We start from the raw sequence: 16,749 nt of genomic DNA on the forward strand, positions 1-16,749 counted from the left end.
TAATGTTGCAAGGTCATAGACTTGTTTCCTATATGAAGATTTGGTGTGTCTTCTTAGTGTCTAGAAAGAACCCTTTTTGTTTGTTCTAAAAGCCATTTTAAAAAGCTTTTCATCTTTTTTTTTTTAACAATTGATTCTCTTTTAAATAAACTTACATTTTTTATTTATATACATGAAGGCCAGCCTGAAAGCGAGTTTCAAAATATCTGTAGGCACAGTCACTCAAAGCCAATAACCACTAATACTAATTATAATAGCAGTATTATTATTATTGTTTATTTGTAAAATGCAGTGCTGTAACATTAAAGGGACAGTCTTGTCCAAAACTAACTTTCATTATTCAGATAGGGCATGTAAGTTTAAACAATTTTCAAATTTACAACTATCACCAATTTTGCTTTGTTCTCTTTGTATTCTTAGTTGAAAGCTAAACCTAGGAGGTTCATATGCTAATTTGTAAGCTCTTGAAGGCCGCTTTTCATCTCAGGGCATTTTTAAAATTTTTCACCACTAGAGGGTGTTAGTTCATGTGTTTCATATAGATAACACTGTGCTCACGCACATGGAGTTCCTAGGAGCCAGCACTGATTGGCTAAAATGCAAGTCTGTAAAAAGCACTGAGATAAGGGGCAGTCTGGAGAGGCTTACATACAAGGTAATTTACAGAGGTAAAAAGTGTATTAATTTAACTGTGTTGGTTATGCAAAACTAGGGGATGGGTAATAAAGGGATTATCTATCTTTTAAAACAATAAATATTCTGGTGTAGACTGTCCCTTTAAGTATACAGTTATGAAGTACAATAATTAGAAGACATTTACATAAATCTTAAGGGTAGAGAGCCCTGTCTTTGAGTTCCTGTAAGCTGTAAACCATCTTTACATAAAGTGCTTAACAGGACAAGTGGACTTGTGAGCTTACATTCTAAAGGAAGTAGAAGGGGAAGTTGAGGGAGAGAGAAACATACGTAGTAGAGACATCTTAACGTAAAAAAGTATTGCAGAGGAGAGTGTGAGGAAGTAATAAGAGATGAGAAGTTGGTCTTGGGCAAAGCGGAGGGGGCGGGTTAGGGAGTATTTGCAGACAAGGGCAGAGCTATCAATTGTGCACTGTTGGTGTGGATTTTGTATGTTAGGTCAACATGTTTTGTGTTTTCAAAGGGCTGCAGCAGATGTGGAGTGATGCTTAAGAAAAATGAGCCTGGCAGGGGTATTTGCGATGGATTGAAGTGGGGACAGGCAGTAGCTTGGGAGACAGAACTGCAGTAGTCAAGGTGGGAAATTATAAGAGAGTGGAGAAGAACCTTAGTTGTGTCTTGAGTGAGGAAGTGATGAATTATAGAGATATTTTTAAGGTGGAAGCAGCAGGAGTTAGCTAACGACTTAATGTGGGGTGCAAAAGAAAGTTCTAAATCAAGTGTGACCCCCAAGGCACCGGGCCTGGGGGCTATGACAGTGTTGTTCACAGTAAGTGAGATTTGGGGAATGGGGAGATTGGTAGAGGGAGGAAATAGGAGTTCAGTTTTAGAGAGGTTCAGCTAGTGAGAAGTCATATAGGATGAAATATTAGCTTGGCAGTTGGTGACACGAGTCAGCAGGGTAGGGGAAATATCAGGTGCAGAAAGGTAGATTTGGGTGTTGTCAGCATAAACAATAAACATGATACTGAAACCCACAGGACTTGATTAATGAGCCTAGAGATGATGTGTAGACTTAGAAAAGAAGAGGACCTAGAACTGATCCCTGAGGTACCCCAATAGAGCGGGGTAGAGGGGAGGAGGAAAAGCCAGATAAGGATACACTGAAGGTACGGTTAGAAAGGTAGGAAGAGACCTGCAGTAGAGCTGTATCACAAATACCCAATGATTGAAGGGTCTGGAGCAGCAATAGATGGTCAACAGTGGCAAAGGCTACAGAGAGGTCTAAAAGGATAAGCATGTAGTAATGACCTTTAGACTTGGCGGTAAGAAGGTCATGTGTCACCTTGGTGATAGCAGTTTCAGTAGATTGTTGGGGGGAAAAGCCAGATTGCAAAGGGTCGAGAGAGAAAGTACGATAAGTGTTTATAAACAATCCACTCAAGTAGTTTAGAGGAGAAGAGATGTTGGGTGATAGTTGCAAGGGTATGCTGGATCCAGTGAAGGTTTTTAAGTATGAGTTAAGTTACATTTTCAGAAAATATAAACAGCTCTAACGTTTTAATGTTATCCATGTTTGTAACATTTAGAAAGTAATTTTATTAACTAAAAAATAAATAAAAATAAATAAATGGGGAGACCAAAGTCCACTCATAAAATCTTTTTTTTATTAGAGCATATGAGGATTATTTCTTGCATTTAGAAGAGACAGGTTTTATACTTGGACTTTTTTTTAATGCTTGTTAAGCAGTGAAAGATCTGCTTACCAGCCAGTGAGCAATCATTCCTTAGAGGGATAGTAAAGACAAAATTCCACTTTCATGATTCAGATAGGGCATGCCATTTTAATTAACTTTCTAATTTACTTTTATCATCAAATTTGCTTTGTTCTCTTGTTATTCTTAGTTGAAAGCTAAACCTAGATAGACTCTTATGCTAATTTCTAAGCCCTTGAAGGCCACCTCTCATCTGAATGCATTTTATAGTTTTTCACAGCTAGATGGCATTAGTTCATGTGTGCCATATAAATAACACTGTGCTCACGCACGTGAAGTTATTTAAGAGTCAGCACTAATTGCCTGAAATGCAAGTCTGTGAAAAGATCTGAGATAAGGAGACAGTCTGCAGAAGCTTAGATACAAGGTAATTACAGAGGTAAGAAGTATATTTCTATAACAGTGTTGGTTATGCAAAACTGGGGAATGGTAAATAAAGGGATTATCTATCTTTGTAAACAATAACATTTTTGGTGTTTACTGTCCCTTTAAGCCACACTTGCATTTCCTTTTAGCTTCCAAATCAAAATAAAATAAATATGTTAAAAATATATTTGCATGTAAAAAATCTAAAAGTAAATGCAGAATTTTCCCTTTTATTTGCATGATATACATCTTTAAAATGTTCTATCCCTTTAAATAAATACTGTGATACTCATTTAAATTGGCATAGATTGTATCTATGTGTGTTTAGTTAAATAATATATACTAAAATTCAAAATATGTTATTACTTAAAGGGATACTAAACCCAAATTTTGCCTTTCATGATTCAGGTACAGCATGCAATTTGAAGCAACTTTCTAATTCACTCCTATTATCAATGTTTCCTCGTTCACATGCTATCTTGATTTTAAAAAGCTAGACTGTAATCTTAAGAGCCATCCCATTTTTGGTTCAGCACATGGGAAGCGCTTGCTGATTGGTGGCTAAATGTAGCAAACCAATCAGCAAGTGCTAACCAGGTGCTGAAGCAACAATGGGCCGGCTCCTAACCTTACATTACTTCTATTTCCAATAAAGACAACAAGAGAACAAATACAATTTGTTAATAGGAGCAAATGAGAAAGTTGCTTAAAATTGCATGCTCTATATGAATCATGAAAGAAAAAATGTGGGTTTAGTGTCCCTTTAACAGAGACCTTGCCCTAAACAGTATCCACTGGTATACAATAATTAGGAGATAAAGTAGCTAGTCATTTTGTTCAATATTTCCATACTACATAAAGTTATAATTAAAGAATACAATACAAAGCTTACTTTGATTATTGTCCTCCAATTATTTGTCGGGAAATTACTGGAGGATGACCGTATTGTACGTACAATAATGACGGTCATTCATTAAATCAGCACATCTTACTATGGTCAGATAAAAGCTCAATTTCCACATTGTTGATAATAAGTCTCATATGATCTCATACATATTTGTACCTATTCTCAGATCTGGTGTCTGTTTTCAGCATTTTTTTTAAACAAAAACCAAGTTATTGCTTAATGAATCACTTACAAGCTGTAACATAAACCTGTTATAGTCATGTATTTCCCTAAGAGAAAAGATTATTCATGTATACTGGATTCCTTTTTAAAAGGGATATAAAACAGCAAATACATGCTAGAGTCATAAATAAACATTCAAAGCATATATTAGCCTTAGAATAATATGTAGATGTATTTTTGAATATATATTATTATATTATTATTATATTTTATATTATATTTATGTTTAAACTTAGGTTTTCTATTTATTTCTCTCTTCTGCTGAGGACGGTTAGGGACAGATATAAAGCAGTCAGTAAAAGAAACCATGTTAGATAATTACTTTAAAGGGATATTCCAGCCAAAATTGGAAACCACATGGGTGCATTTCGATATTGAACAGAAGCAATTTTGTAATATACATGCATTAGCAAAAATGCTTCTAATAAAAGCTATAGTTGCTTCAAAAGTGTATTTAAGTATGCACCGTGCACCAGCATTTTAAACACAGCACCTCCTCAGAGAGCCTAAGGTGCTTGTATCATCTGGTAATGACTCAATTTGTTAATTGCTGACATGATACAAGCCCCACTGATGATCTGAGAAGCTGCAGTATTTAAAATGTGGGTGCAGTGACAATATCTAGCTATGCTTTGCATGCACGTGCAGAGAAAAATGTTAACATTAAAACAGTGATACCTTTTACTAGAAGCATTTTGCCAATACATGTATATTGCAAATATGTTTCTATTCAAAGATGTAATTAATATATGTGTATGTATGTAATATATGGGACTGGAATGTCCCTTTAACTACTTTATGTTCTACACTGTCTGGTTTGCATAGTCTCTTTTACTTTATATTTGGAAGGGGCAGGGCCTTACATTAGGGCAAAAGTTATAACGGGAGAGGGAGGGATGGGGCCCTACACAAAGGAAATGTATCTGTTGGAGGGGGGCCCTACACTACAGTTGTAATCTTTTTTTAATGTATTCTTGCATGACTACTTGTTCAACGTCAACATTGTAGTAATCACCACTTCTTCTCAGGTAATCAGTAATTTAGCAATCAGTAGTAATCTGTAGTAATCAGCACACCTGGTTTTCATTTTCCTCTTCTCATATTTAGAAACTCGCTCCAAATCCTGATGCTCATCTATATAACTCCTAAATAATTTTGTGTTATTAGGAAACATTAGTGACATAAAGGGGCTTCAGGGACCATGCAGCAGATGTGAGGTATTATTTGGGCACACTTCTGATGGGAGCTGCAGGGGACATGCATCTGATGTGATGTATTATTTAAAAACACTTCTGATGGGAGCTGCAGGGGACATGCATCTTATGTGAGGTATTATTTAGGCACACTTCTGATGGGAGCTGCAGGGGACATGCATCTGATGTGAGGTATTATTTAGGCACACTTCTGATGGGAGCTGCAGGGGACATGCATCTGATGTGAGGTATTATTTAGGCACACTTCTGATGGGAGCTGCAGGGGACATGCATCTGATGTGAGGTTTTATTTAGGTAAACTTCTGATAGAAGCTGCAGGGGACATGCATCTTATGTGAGGTATTATTTAGGCACAATTCTGATGGGAGCTGCAGGGGACATGCATCTGATGTGAGGTATTATTTAGGCACACTTCTGATGGGAGCTGCAGGGGACATGCATCTGATGTGAGGTATTATTTAGGCACACTTCTGATCGGAGCTGCAGGGGACATGCAACTGATGTGAGATATTATTTAGGCACACTTCTGATGGGAGCTGCAGGGAACATGCATCTGATGTGAGGTATTATTTAGGCACACTTCTGATGGGAGCTGCAGGGGACATGCATCTGATGTGACATATTATTTAGGCACACTTCTGATGGGAGCTGCAGGGGACATGCATCGGATGTGAGGTATTATTTAGGCACACTTCTGATGGGAGCTGCAGGGGACATGCATCTGATGTGAGGTATTATTTAGGCATATTGCTGGTATAAAATGGCTGCAGGGAAAATTGATCTGATGTATTATTTAGGCAGTTGGCTGGCATAAAGGCGTTCCTGGGCTATGCATCTGAACTAAAGCATTATTTAGACACATTACTGATGTGGACTAGAGGGGCCATGCACCTGACCTGAGGTATCATATAGACACATTACTGTCTTATGGGGACTAGAGGGGCCATGCACCTGACCTGAGGTATCATATAGACACATTACTGTCTTATGGGGACTAGAGAGGCCATGCAACTGACCTGAGGTATCATATAGACACATTCCTGATGAAGACTGCAGGGGCCATGCATCTGATCTGAAGGCACACACTGTTGATGGAGACTGCAGGGATCTTGCACCTGATCTGAAATATTATATAGGCAGATTGCTGATGCGGACTGTAGGGGCCATGCATCTGATCTGAGGTATTACTTAGGCTAGTACTGACATAAAGGAGTTGCGTGGGCTATGCTTCTAATCTAAGCAAATCATTTAGGAGCATTCCTGATGGTGCTGCAGGTTCCATGCACTTGATCTGAGGTGTTATTTAGGTACTTAGCAAAGTAGCAAATAAAAAGTACTATACAATAGGACAATATTTGTATTTCTGTTTTATTTGCAGAGCTACCAACTGTGTCACATTTTGTAGGCCTGTCATAGTATGGGAGCCTTGCCCAGCTGTCCCTACCACTGCTTTTCCTATAATATTAATGTCTAATTTTCTGAAAGTAAATCTGGGGGCATCGAAACTCTTCTCTGAAATATTCAGTCCAATTTCCAAACAACCCTAGACGACCACTGGACTGCCATGCCCACTTAATGCCCCTAAAACTGCCCCAGGCCATCCTGTCACACCAGCAGACTACTTTATGTGCTTAGTTATGTCCACAAACTGCACCAACTCCATCCCTGTACCACCAAATACGCACCAAGACCATCCGATTTCACACTCAAACACACTAATTCTGCCAACAAACCTATTTTTGGAAATGAGAGCATTGTGAGTACATGAAAATATTATTTTCTAAATGCTATTACATTTATAACTGGATATGAATATATAATTTTAAGAAAAAAATAAACGCAATACCAGGAAGTTGTTAATATCCATTATTAATATATATATATATATATATATATATATATATATATATATATATACATGGCTTGAGAAATGTCTTTGCCTGAATTTATTTATATATATTATATATATATATATATATATATATATATATATATATATATATATATACTGTAAATATATATATATATATATATATATATATATATAATATAATATATATATATATATATATATATATATATATATATATATATATATATATATAGTGCAATGTACAATAAATATAACTTCAGAATTTTAAGTAGATTTGTTTTGCTTTAAATGGGTGTAAAAAAAACCTGGATATACTAAAATAAATTTAAGTTTTGTTTATCAGACATGAAGAAATAGTAGTAACCTTAACAATTTCCTTAAAACCAAGTGTATTTCTTAGAAAACTTCATTATTTTTATTTAGAGTAAAAATGTCAAGGGTAATATGCTAAATATTTCCGTTCAAGAATTCACCTGTAATTGCACCTTACAAAATGCCATTCCTATCGTGAAATTGCACTGTTTATACTTTTATGACAAGAGCTTAGTCTGTTGTATGTAAAAGGAAAAGAATATACATCAATTTTGAGAACAGCAGAAGGTTTAATAATCATACTGAGTACTTGACAGGTTGACCCACAGCTTCCATTAAAAAGAGAAAAGACATAGGAAAATGTCTGCTTATCACTTTTAGACTTCAATGTGCAATGAGTCAAATACATTCCTATGTTATTTAGTGTTAGACAAGTGAGAGACATTTTAAGAGCAATTTGCATAGTTACATGACAGGATAGAAGATAAAATAAGTATAGGTTAGTTTTGCATGTTTTAGACCAAAAAAAACTATTGGAAGTTACTTTAAGAAATTGAATAGTCTTTAGCTTCATGTAATGTTTGTATATAATGTATTTCAAAAGTACATCTGAGGTTGGAATTGTTTATATAGCAGCAACTACTAAAAAGAAATGTCACTATTTACAGAAAATGTAATGTAAGGTACTTGGTACTAGTCAGTAGCAGTTACCAATCTAGCTGAACCTACTGCTATTTCCTGAAATGAGGTAATTTGTTTTAGCCATGCCTCCTTATCTTGATGTTAAAAAGAGAAGAAAAAAAATTGAAATGCCAGGGATTCAGAGGCACTCACAGCAGGCACTACTCTGGGAACTTTATGAACCATCTCAAGACAAGGTCAAAGGTCAAACATTTAGCTTCCTGTGATTCCACTGGACTGTGTCTTGATCTGATAGTTTATCTGGGACAAAATCACAAACTACTTTTACTTACACATCATCCACAAAGCATGGATAGGGCATCTGTTGAACGTAGATTCCAGCTGGCACTTCCTTATTTGTCTGGCTCTTTATAATGCCATGGTCAATCATGTCCTGTAGATAGGCAAAGCCTCCCCAGATGTAACGGAAATCTTCTACTGGGTCAGCTCTCGGACCTGGGTCCCAATATCTAGAGAAAAATAGTAAAGCAACACATTATAAGCAAATTAAATGTAAACAAAATAATATGATATTTCTGGCTTGGACATATTTTATAACTTTTACAGTATGTGATTTTCACACTTAGCAGTTTACTATTTTAGTCCAGTGTTCTGATTTTTATTTTTCAGTAATTTAATTTGGAAATAAAAATATTTATCAGGATGTCAAAATAAGTTTGTTACTAAATCTTGTTAACATTGTGCAAATCAAATTTAAACTTTCTTGATTCAGATAGAGGCTTTCCAATTTACATCCCTTATCAAATTGTGCTCAGTCATTTTTTTATATGCACACTTTCTGCAGTACAAGCTATTACTGAGCATGTGCAAGGGTTTACAGTTTATACATATATGAGTCTGTGATTGGCTGATGGCTGTCACATGTTACAGGAGGCCGGCAAATTTAAGTAAATTTTGAAATTACAGAAAAAAATCTCCTGGTTATTTAAAATTAAGAGTAAGAGCTACCGCATTGCCTTTTTATTATGCATTTGTTGATTATGCAATTCTACTGTATTTATATTTAATGGTCCTTTAATAGTCCTTATCCTTTGCCGAAGGAGCAGCTATGCACTAGTAGGAGCTAGCTGAACACATCTGGTGAACCAATGAAAAGAGTAATGCATTGCTGCTCCTGAGCCTACCTAAGTATGCAATTTTAAGACTAGCGACCCTGCACCTCTATGTATTTAATCCCCACAAAGGGCTTAAACACATAGTAGAAGTACCTATTGAGACCCGCAGAGTATTGTTGGTCCAGAGCAGAAACTTCTGCTGTTCCAGTCATCAGAGCTAGTTATACAGCTCAGCAGCAGTTTCCACTCAGGACCAGCAGTACTTTAACTATGTGTATAACTCATTTTTTTTTTCAAACAAATTTCAAAGTTCCTTTTCATTCCCTGCCTGCCATGTCATATGACAGCTATCAGCCACTCACAGACTCATATATGTAAATAATGTGATCTTAGTAGGAGCTGAATATATGACTATATATAGACTGTGTGCAGTTTGATAGTGGACATATATTTAGTACAAGAGACAGTGAAACAATTTGCTTTACAGGAATATACCTTATTGCACTGCACATTATGCTAGTACTAATACCCCTGTCAAATCATTCTGAAAACTTAAAAAGAAAAAATGAATATAAAAATACTTTTTAAAATAAGCTAATTTTGATGCAACAATGTTATAACATTATGATAGATGTAAAGCAAAATAGAAAACATTTTAATAATTGTTGTAAAGACAAGATCATGTTCAAAATTCTTCGTTTCACCTGCCTTTCTAAGCAGATCGTTAGTGGGCTTGCCGGCCATTATAGGGACATAATGCTCATATTAGCATAACGTGAAAGAGAAGCAGAATAACTGTAAAAAAGCAGCTGACGTGAAAAAGATCACCTCAACATATCTATGTATATGTTTGTATATATATAAAATCAATGTAAATATTTGCATAGGAAATTAGCACATCTAGGCAAGAATCCCTGCTTGCTTTTCCCCAGAAATAACTCATATACAATGTTACCCATGCACAAGAGAATTCTGGGTAAGTTATGCAAATTAGATATGCAAATTCTCAGTTTTTTTGCTTCAAAAATACTGTTTTAACACAGCTATCCTTTTAACAGGATTATAGCAGCAAATCAGAAATCACTCACTAGACAGCCTGTTTCGTTCTATTTGGAACTCATCAGTAGGAGATAGATTTCTGGTTGCTATTGATAAAGCTATTTTCAAGGTTAAACCAAAATTTATTAAAATTATGGGGGGAGATAAAAAATTGAAATTAAAATCCTCCATGTCTCAAAATTAAATCAATGTAAATATTTGCATAGGAAATTAGCACATCTAGGCAAGAATCCCCGCTTGCTTTTTCCCCAGAAATAACTCATATACAATGTTACCAATGCACAAGAGAATTCTGGGTAAGTTATGCAAATTAGATATGCAAATTCTCAGTTTTTTGCTTCAAAAATACTGTTTTAACACAGCTATCCTTTTAACAGGATTACTGATGAGTTCCAAATAGAATGAGTGATTTCTGATTTGCTGCTATAATCCTGTTAAAAGGATAGCTGTGTTAAAACAGTATTTTTGAAGCAAAAAAATGAGAATTTGCATATCTAATATGCATAACTTACCCAGAATTCTCTTGTGCATTTGTAACATTGTATATAAGTTAAGCAGGGATTCTTGCCTAGATGTGCTAATTTCCTATGCAAATATTTACATTGCTTTAATTTTGAGACATGGAGGATTTTAATTTCAATTTTTTATCTCCCCACATAATTTTAATGAATTTTGGTTTAACCTTGAAAATAGCTTTATCAATGCAGCAACCTGAAATCTATCTCCTACTGATGAGTCCCAAATAGAACGAAACAGGCTGTCTAGTGAGTGATTTCTGATTTGCTGCTATAATCCTGTTAAAAGGATAGCTGTGTTGACACGTTGGAATTCAACACTCCTAATGTTCAACCGCCTGCTCCAACAAGAAAAAGCCGTTAACGACTATTTGTATGACCGGGGTGCTAGGACAGCCTCTGCGGAGCTGGGATTTTTTTTGCCACGTTACTGGACGCTCATACGCAATGCCTGTAGGCTCATGCGTCCTTTTGAGGAGGTGACAAACCTAGCCAGTCGCACCGAAGGCACCATCAGCGACATCATGCCATTTGTTTTCTTTCTGGAGCGTGCCCTGCGAACTGTGCTGGATCAGGCCGTAGATGAGCGTGAAGAGGAAGAGTTGTGGTCACCATCACCACCAGAAACAGCCTTATCAGCATCGCTTGCTGGACCTGCGGCAACGCTGGAAGAGGATTGTGAGGAAGAGGAGTCAGAGGAGGAATGTGGCTTTGAGGAGGAGGAGGAAGACCAACCACAACAGGCATCCCAGGGTGCTCGTTGTCACCTATCTGGTACCCGTGGTGTTGTACGTGGCTGGGGGGAAGAACATACCTTCAGTGAGATCACTGAGGATGAGGAACGGGACATGAGTAGCTCGGCATCCAACCTTGTGCAAATGGGGTCTTTCATGCTGTCGTGCCTGTTGAGGGACCCTCGTATAAAAAGGCTGAAGGAGAACGACCTGTACTGGGTGTCCACGCTACTAGACCCCCGGTATAAGCATAAAGTGCCTGAAATGTTACCGGAAAGGATGCAGCAGTTCCAAAATAAATTAAAAAGTATGCTTTACACAGCGTATAAGGGTGATGTCACAGCACAACGGGAATCTAACAGGGGAAGAGGTGAAAGTAATCCTCCTCCTCCCACGACCACACCGGCAAGGACAGGATGCTTCACAGACATGTTGTTGATGGAGGACATGCAGAGCTTTTTAAGTCCTACGCATCGCCACAGCCCTTCGGGGGTCCACCCTCAGAGAACGACTCGACCGACAGGTAGCAGACTACCTCGCCTTAACTGCAGATATCGACACTGAGGAGCGATGAACCCCTTGACTACTGGGTGTGCAGGCTTGACCTGTGGCCTGAGCTATCCCAATATGCGATAGAACTTCTGGCCTGCCCCGCTTCAAGTGTCCTGTCAGAAAGGACCTTCAGTGCAGCAGGAGGCATTGTCACTGAGAAGAGAAGTCGCCTAGGTCAAAAAAGTCTAGATTACCTCACCTTTATTAAGATGAATGAGGGATGGATCCGAAGGGACTGACAGTGGGCGATACATTTGACTAAAAAAGGCCTGATGAGATGAACTGCCTTGGGCTAAAAATGGTATTTTATCACTGAATGCCGGATGACTTGCGTGACTTATCCGCCACCAACTAGGGTTCAAGCCGCAATGTTTTAGGGTACTTTCTGCCTGGGAAACAAACATCAATTTTTCTGGCCGCTGCTACCGCAGCGGCTGCAAGAATACCTAGTTTTTCAGGCATGTGTACATGCCTAATTTTTCTGGCCTCTGGTGCTGCACTGTGGCTTCAAAAACCAAACCAAAAAAAAGGCACATAGCAGGGATTAAACTGATAGGAATAGTACTACTTAACACACCACTCCTATCTGGTGGCACATTAGATTGCACGCGCAGTGCCCCAAATTTGAAGTAGGAGATCTGACCAAGCATCTTTTTCCATCTCCCGGTTCTTAAAATCAATGCCATATACATGTCCCCTGATAGGGGACGTAACAGGGATTAAATTTATAAGAATAGTACTACTTAACACACCTTATAATAACGCAGAGAGAGGCAACGCAGAGAGAGGAGTCTGAAGAAGAGGAGTCAGAGGAGGAAGGTGGCTTTGAGGAGGTGGAAGACCAAACACAGCAGGCGTCCCAGGGGGCTTGTTGTCACCTTTCGGGGACCCTTGGTGTTGTACGTGGCTGGGTGGAGGAAGAGACCTTCAATGACATCAGTGAGGACAAGGAACGGGACATGGCTAGCTTGGTATCCAACCTTGTGCAAATGGGGAGTTTGCAGTTGTGCAAATGGACTCTATGCATTTGTTTGCGGTCCGTTAAACGGGGAGTTTGGTCTGTCACTGTGAAGCGGGCGTAACTCTTACACTACCTGATCGATACAACATCATACCTGATGTTTTAAAGCACGTTATTCCAAACAATTTAGGAATGTTAGGTGATTTATGCCCTTTATGGCTTAAAACCAGACTCTGCATCAACTATGTAATTTTCCATGGGAGTTTTGCCATGGATCCCCCTCCGGCATGCCACAGTCCAGGTGTTAGTCCCCTTGAAACAACTTTTCCATCACTATTGTGGCCAGAAAGAGTCCCTGTGGGTTTTAAAATTCGCCTGCCTATTGAAGTCTATGGCGGTTTGCCCAGTTGGCCCGTTTGCGAACATTTGCGGAAACTCATGTTCGCCGTTTGCGAACTGAAAATGTTATTTCCGCAACATCTCTATGAAGTTTAGTCAACTCAATACCAAGCAATCTACTGGCCTCACGTGCTGGGCTGCTGCTTTCTTTTTCAAACTTTTAAATAACTGATATAATAATTCTCAAGTCCCATTCTTCTTTTGTTACAGTTAGTAAACTATCTAAGCATTTATATTTAAAGAAAAAGTAAAAAAAATTCACGATTCATACAGAGCATACAATTTAAAACAAATTTCCAATTTACTTCTATTATCTAATTTGCTTCGATCTCTGGGTATCCTTTGTTGCAAAGCATACATAGGTAGGCTCAGGAGCTGGAAAATAACTGCTGATCAGTGGCTCCACGTGTATGTCTCTTGTCATTGGCTCACCCATGTGTTCTGTTAGCTTCCAGTAGTGCTTTGCTTCTCCTTCAACAATGATACCAAGATAAAGAAGCAAATTTGATAATAGAAGTAAATTGGAAAGTTGTTTGAAATTGATCTATGCTCATCAGGAAGTAATGTATTAAATCAGCACTTGCCTATAATGATTTTTTTATTTGACATATTCATTTGAAGTATTTCTTTCTACTTACACTCTGGGGTAGATTTATCATGGTGCGAGCGGACATAATACCATGTAGCATATCATGTCCGCTGCACATCGATAAATGCCGATAGAATACGTTGTCAGCATTTATCATTGCACCAGCAGTTCTTGTGAACTGCTGGTGCAATGCCGCCCCCTGCAGATTTGTGGCCAATCAGCTGCTAGCAGGGGGTGTCAATCAACCTGATCGTATTCAATCGGGTTGATTTCTGTCCGCAGCCTCAGAGCAGGCGGATAAGTTATGGAGCAGTGCTCTTTAGACCGCTGCTTCATAATTTCCGTTTCCGGCGAGCCTGAAACAAGGGCGCCTATAACTTATCTTTCAAAAACACTTTGAATGTCAAGCGAAGAACAGTGCATAATACAAACAACACAAAATACAAACCATCAAGTTTAATTTTCTGAGATATTTATTAAAATCCTCTAAAAAAACAGGGTAGATTTTTAATAATTGAAACAAGTTATTAAAGGACACACAGCATGAGGAACGCTGTTATATCAGATGCCGGCCAACACCACACAGGTCACAATTACTTAAAGGTCAACAGGTCAACTAAGAGGATTTGAATCTGTTCTTCTGTTTGATGGTATTTACCTGCATATTTTAACCTAAGACCACCCAAATGAATAGTCGTGTGCCATAATCCTGTTCCTTAGAAACCCTGCATCCAAAAAATGACATAATCTACCTTTCATTGTTCACTAATGTTACCAGCAAATATTTTTGGCCCAAACTTAATATTTAAAACATCAGCTACTCAATAATAAATTTGGATTTGCAATAAAGGGAAAAACTAAGCAAATACAGGGCTAGACTATGAGTGGCGCACTAACTGTTTTGCGCAAGCAATAACAGGTTTATCGCTCCTTCCGGCAAGTGCATAATACAAGATGAAATTAAATGCGAACATGTGAGCGAAATCGCGATTTATGCTCGTCAGTTTAAAAAAACACTTTAATTTTTTTTTTAAATTACAGTTTCAATCATAATAAAACTGTCTGATAAAAATTATTAATAAAAAAATATTGCAGAACAAAGTTTTAAGGGCTCAAAGATTTGAGGTCTTAGGAGTTACAGGGAAAAAAAGGCTGCAAAGGACTTTAACATAGAGATACATACATACACATGTCTAAATATGTGTATGTGTATATATATATATATATATATATATATATATATATATATATATATATATATATACTGTATATATATGTATATATATGTATATATATATATATATATATATATATACACACATACAGGTATACATTTATGGCCAAAAATATTGCAATTACAAATGTTTAGGCATACTCAGGTCTATATTTTTTTGTTTGTATTGATATGACACAAAAAAGTAGAGAAAAAAAAGCCAAATCTGACACATTCCACACAAAACTCCAAAAATAGACTGGACAAAATTATTGGCACCTTCTCAAAATAATAAGAAATAATTGCATTCCAAGTTTGTGATGCTCCTGTAATTTGTAATTAAACTCACCTGTCTCAATTAACAGGTGCTGACAATATAGAAATCACACCGGCAGCCAGTTAAAATGGTGACAAATTTACTCAACCTTTCTGTTGTGTGTCTGTGTGTGCCACCCTGAGCATGGAGAAGAGAAAGAGTAGCAAAGAATTGTCTGAGAAGAAAAATTGTGGAAAAGCATTGACAATCTCAAGGTTACAAGTCCATCTCCAGAGATCTTAACCCCTTAATGACCTCAATGTACCCTGTATGTCACTGGTCGTTAAGGGTTTTTTCAGGACATAATAGCACAAGTCTAGCAAGAACACGCTATTAATGCACTCCCTCCAGCAGGCTTTGTGGAATAGAGCAGTCTCAACGCTGGTAGCAAGACCGCGCTATAAAACAATCAAGTCCCAAAAAACGGCCAACGACATACAGGGTACGTCGCTGGTCCTTAAGGAGTTAATGTTCCTGTGTCCACTGTGCGCAACATTGTCAAGAAGTTTACAGCCCAGGCACTGTAGCTAATCTCCCTGGAAGTAGACTAAAGAGAAAATTTGATCAAATATTGCAACAAAGGATTGTTCAAATGGTGGATAAAGAACCTCGATCAACTTCCAGACAAATTCAAGCTGACCTTCAGGCACAGGGTACAAATGTGTTAGCTCGCTCTATACGTCGCCATCTGAATGAAAATGAACGCTATGATAGGGGACAAAATATGCAAGGTAATCGCTGTCTTAAATCAGGACTAAATGATTCAAGAGATTCTGAGAGCATTTGGGGCACTTTTAGAAAATGAACCAGAGATCTAATATCTGGTTAATTCTGTGAGTGCTAATTGCTACCGCAAGTTCATGGTAGCACTAACCAGCCCCTGTTTGTTTGTATAACTATTGCATGCCCGCAAATTTACCTGTTTGTGGGTGTGATAATTTAGCGCTCCACTTGAAATCTAGCCCTAAATATTCTATATCACCATATTGATTTAATTAATGAGTATAAGTATACTATAACATTTGTGATACAAAGATTATTGGTCCTCCTATTAGTCTCTGTTTATGCTCTTATACATAACATTGTGTACATTTACGTTTTCATCTTTGCTTCATATAATATTTTTTTTCTTTCTGTTTTGTTTAAAGAATCATTAAACACAGTAGGTTAGCAACATTAACTAATACATTAACTAATACACAATAAAATTATAATACAAAACACTATGAATTTTTCCAACAAGCAGTAGATAGTTTTCTCTGACAAATTTTAAAGTTTACTTTAATTTCTCCGTCCCCGTGTGTCATGTGACAGTCGTCATCCAATTCCAGCATCATATACATATGAAC

At 37.4% G+C, this 16,749-nt stretch overlaps 1 protein-coding gene across 1 annotated transcript in view; it reads right to left on the reverse strand.

Annotated features, from left to right (window-relative positions):
* The window catches only part of ABCA4 (ATP binding cassette subfamily A member 4), a 382,609-nt gene that overhangs the window by 226,699 nt on the left and 139,161 nt on the right, over positions 1-16,749 (reverse strand). Inside the window, exon 13 of the mRNA XM_053693132.1 lies at positions 8,280-8,456. Coding sequence (XP_053549107.1) covers positions 8,280-8,456 — 177 coding nt within the window. The remainder of the gene's footprint in view (positions 1-8,279; positions 8,457-16,749) is intronic.

The sequence above is a fragment of the Bombina bombina genome, chromosome 10, assembly GCF_027579735.1.
Source record: "Bombina bombina isolate aBomBom1 chromosome 10, aBomBom1.pri, whole genome shotgun sequence".
Taxonomy (NCBI): Eukaryota; Metazoa; Chordata; class Amphibia; order Anura; family Bombinatoridae; genus Bombina; species Bombina bombina.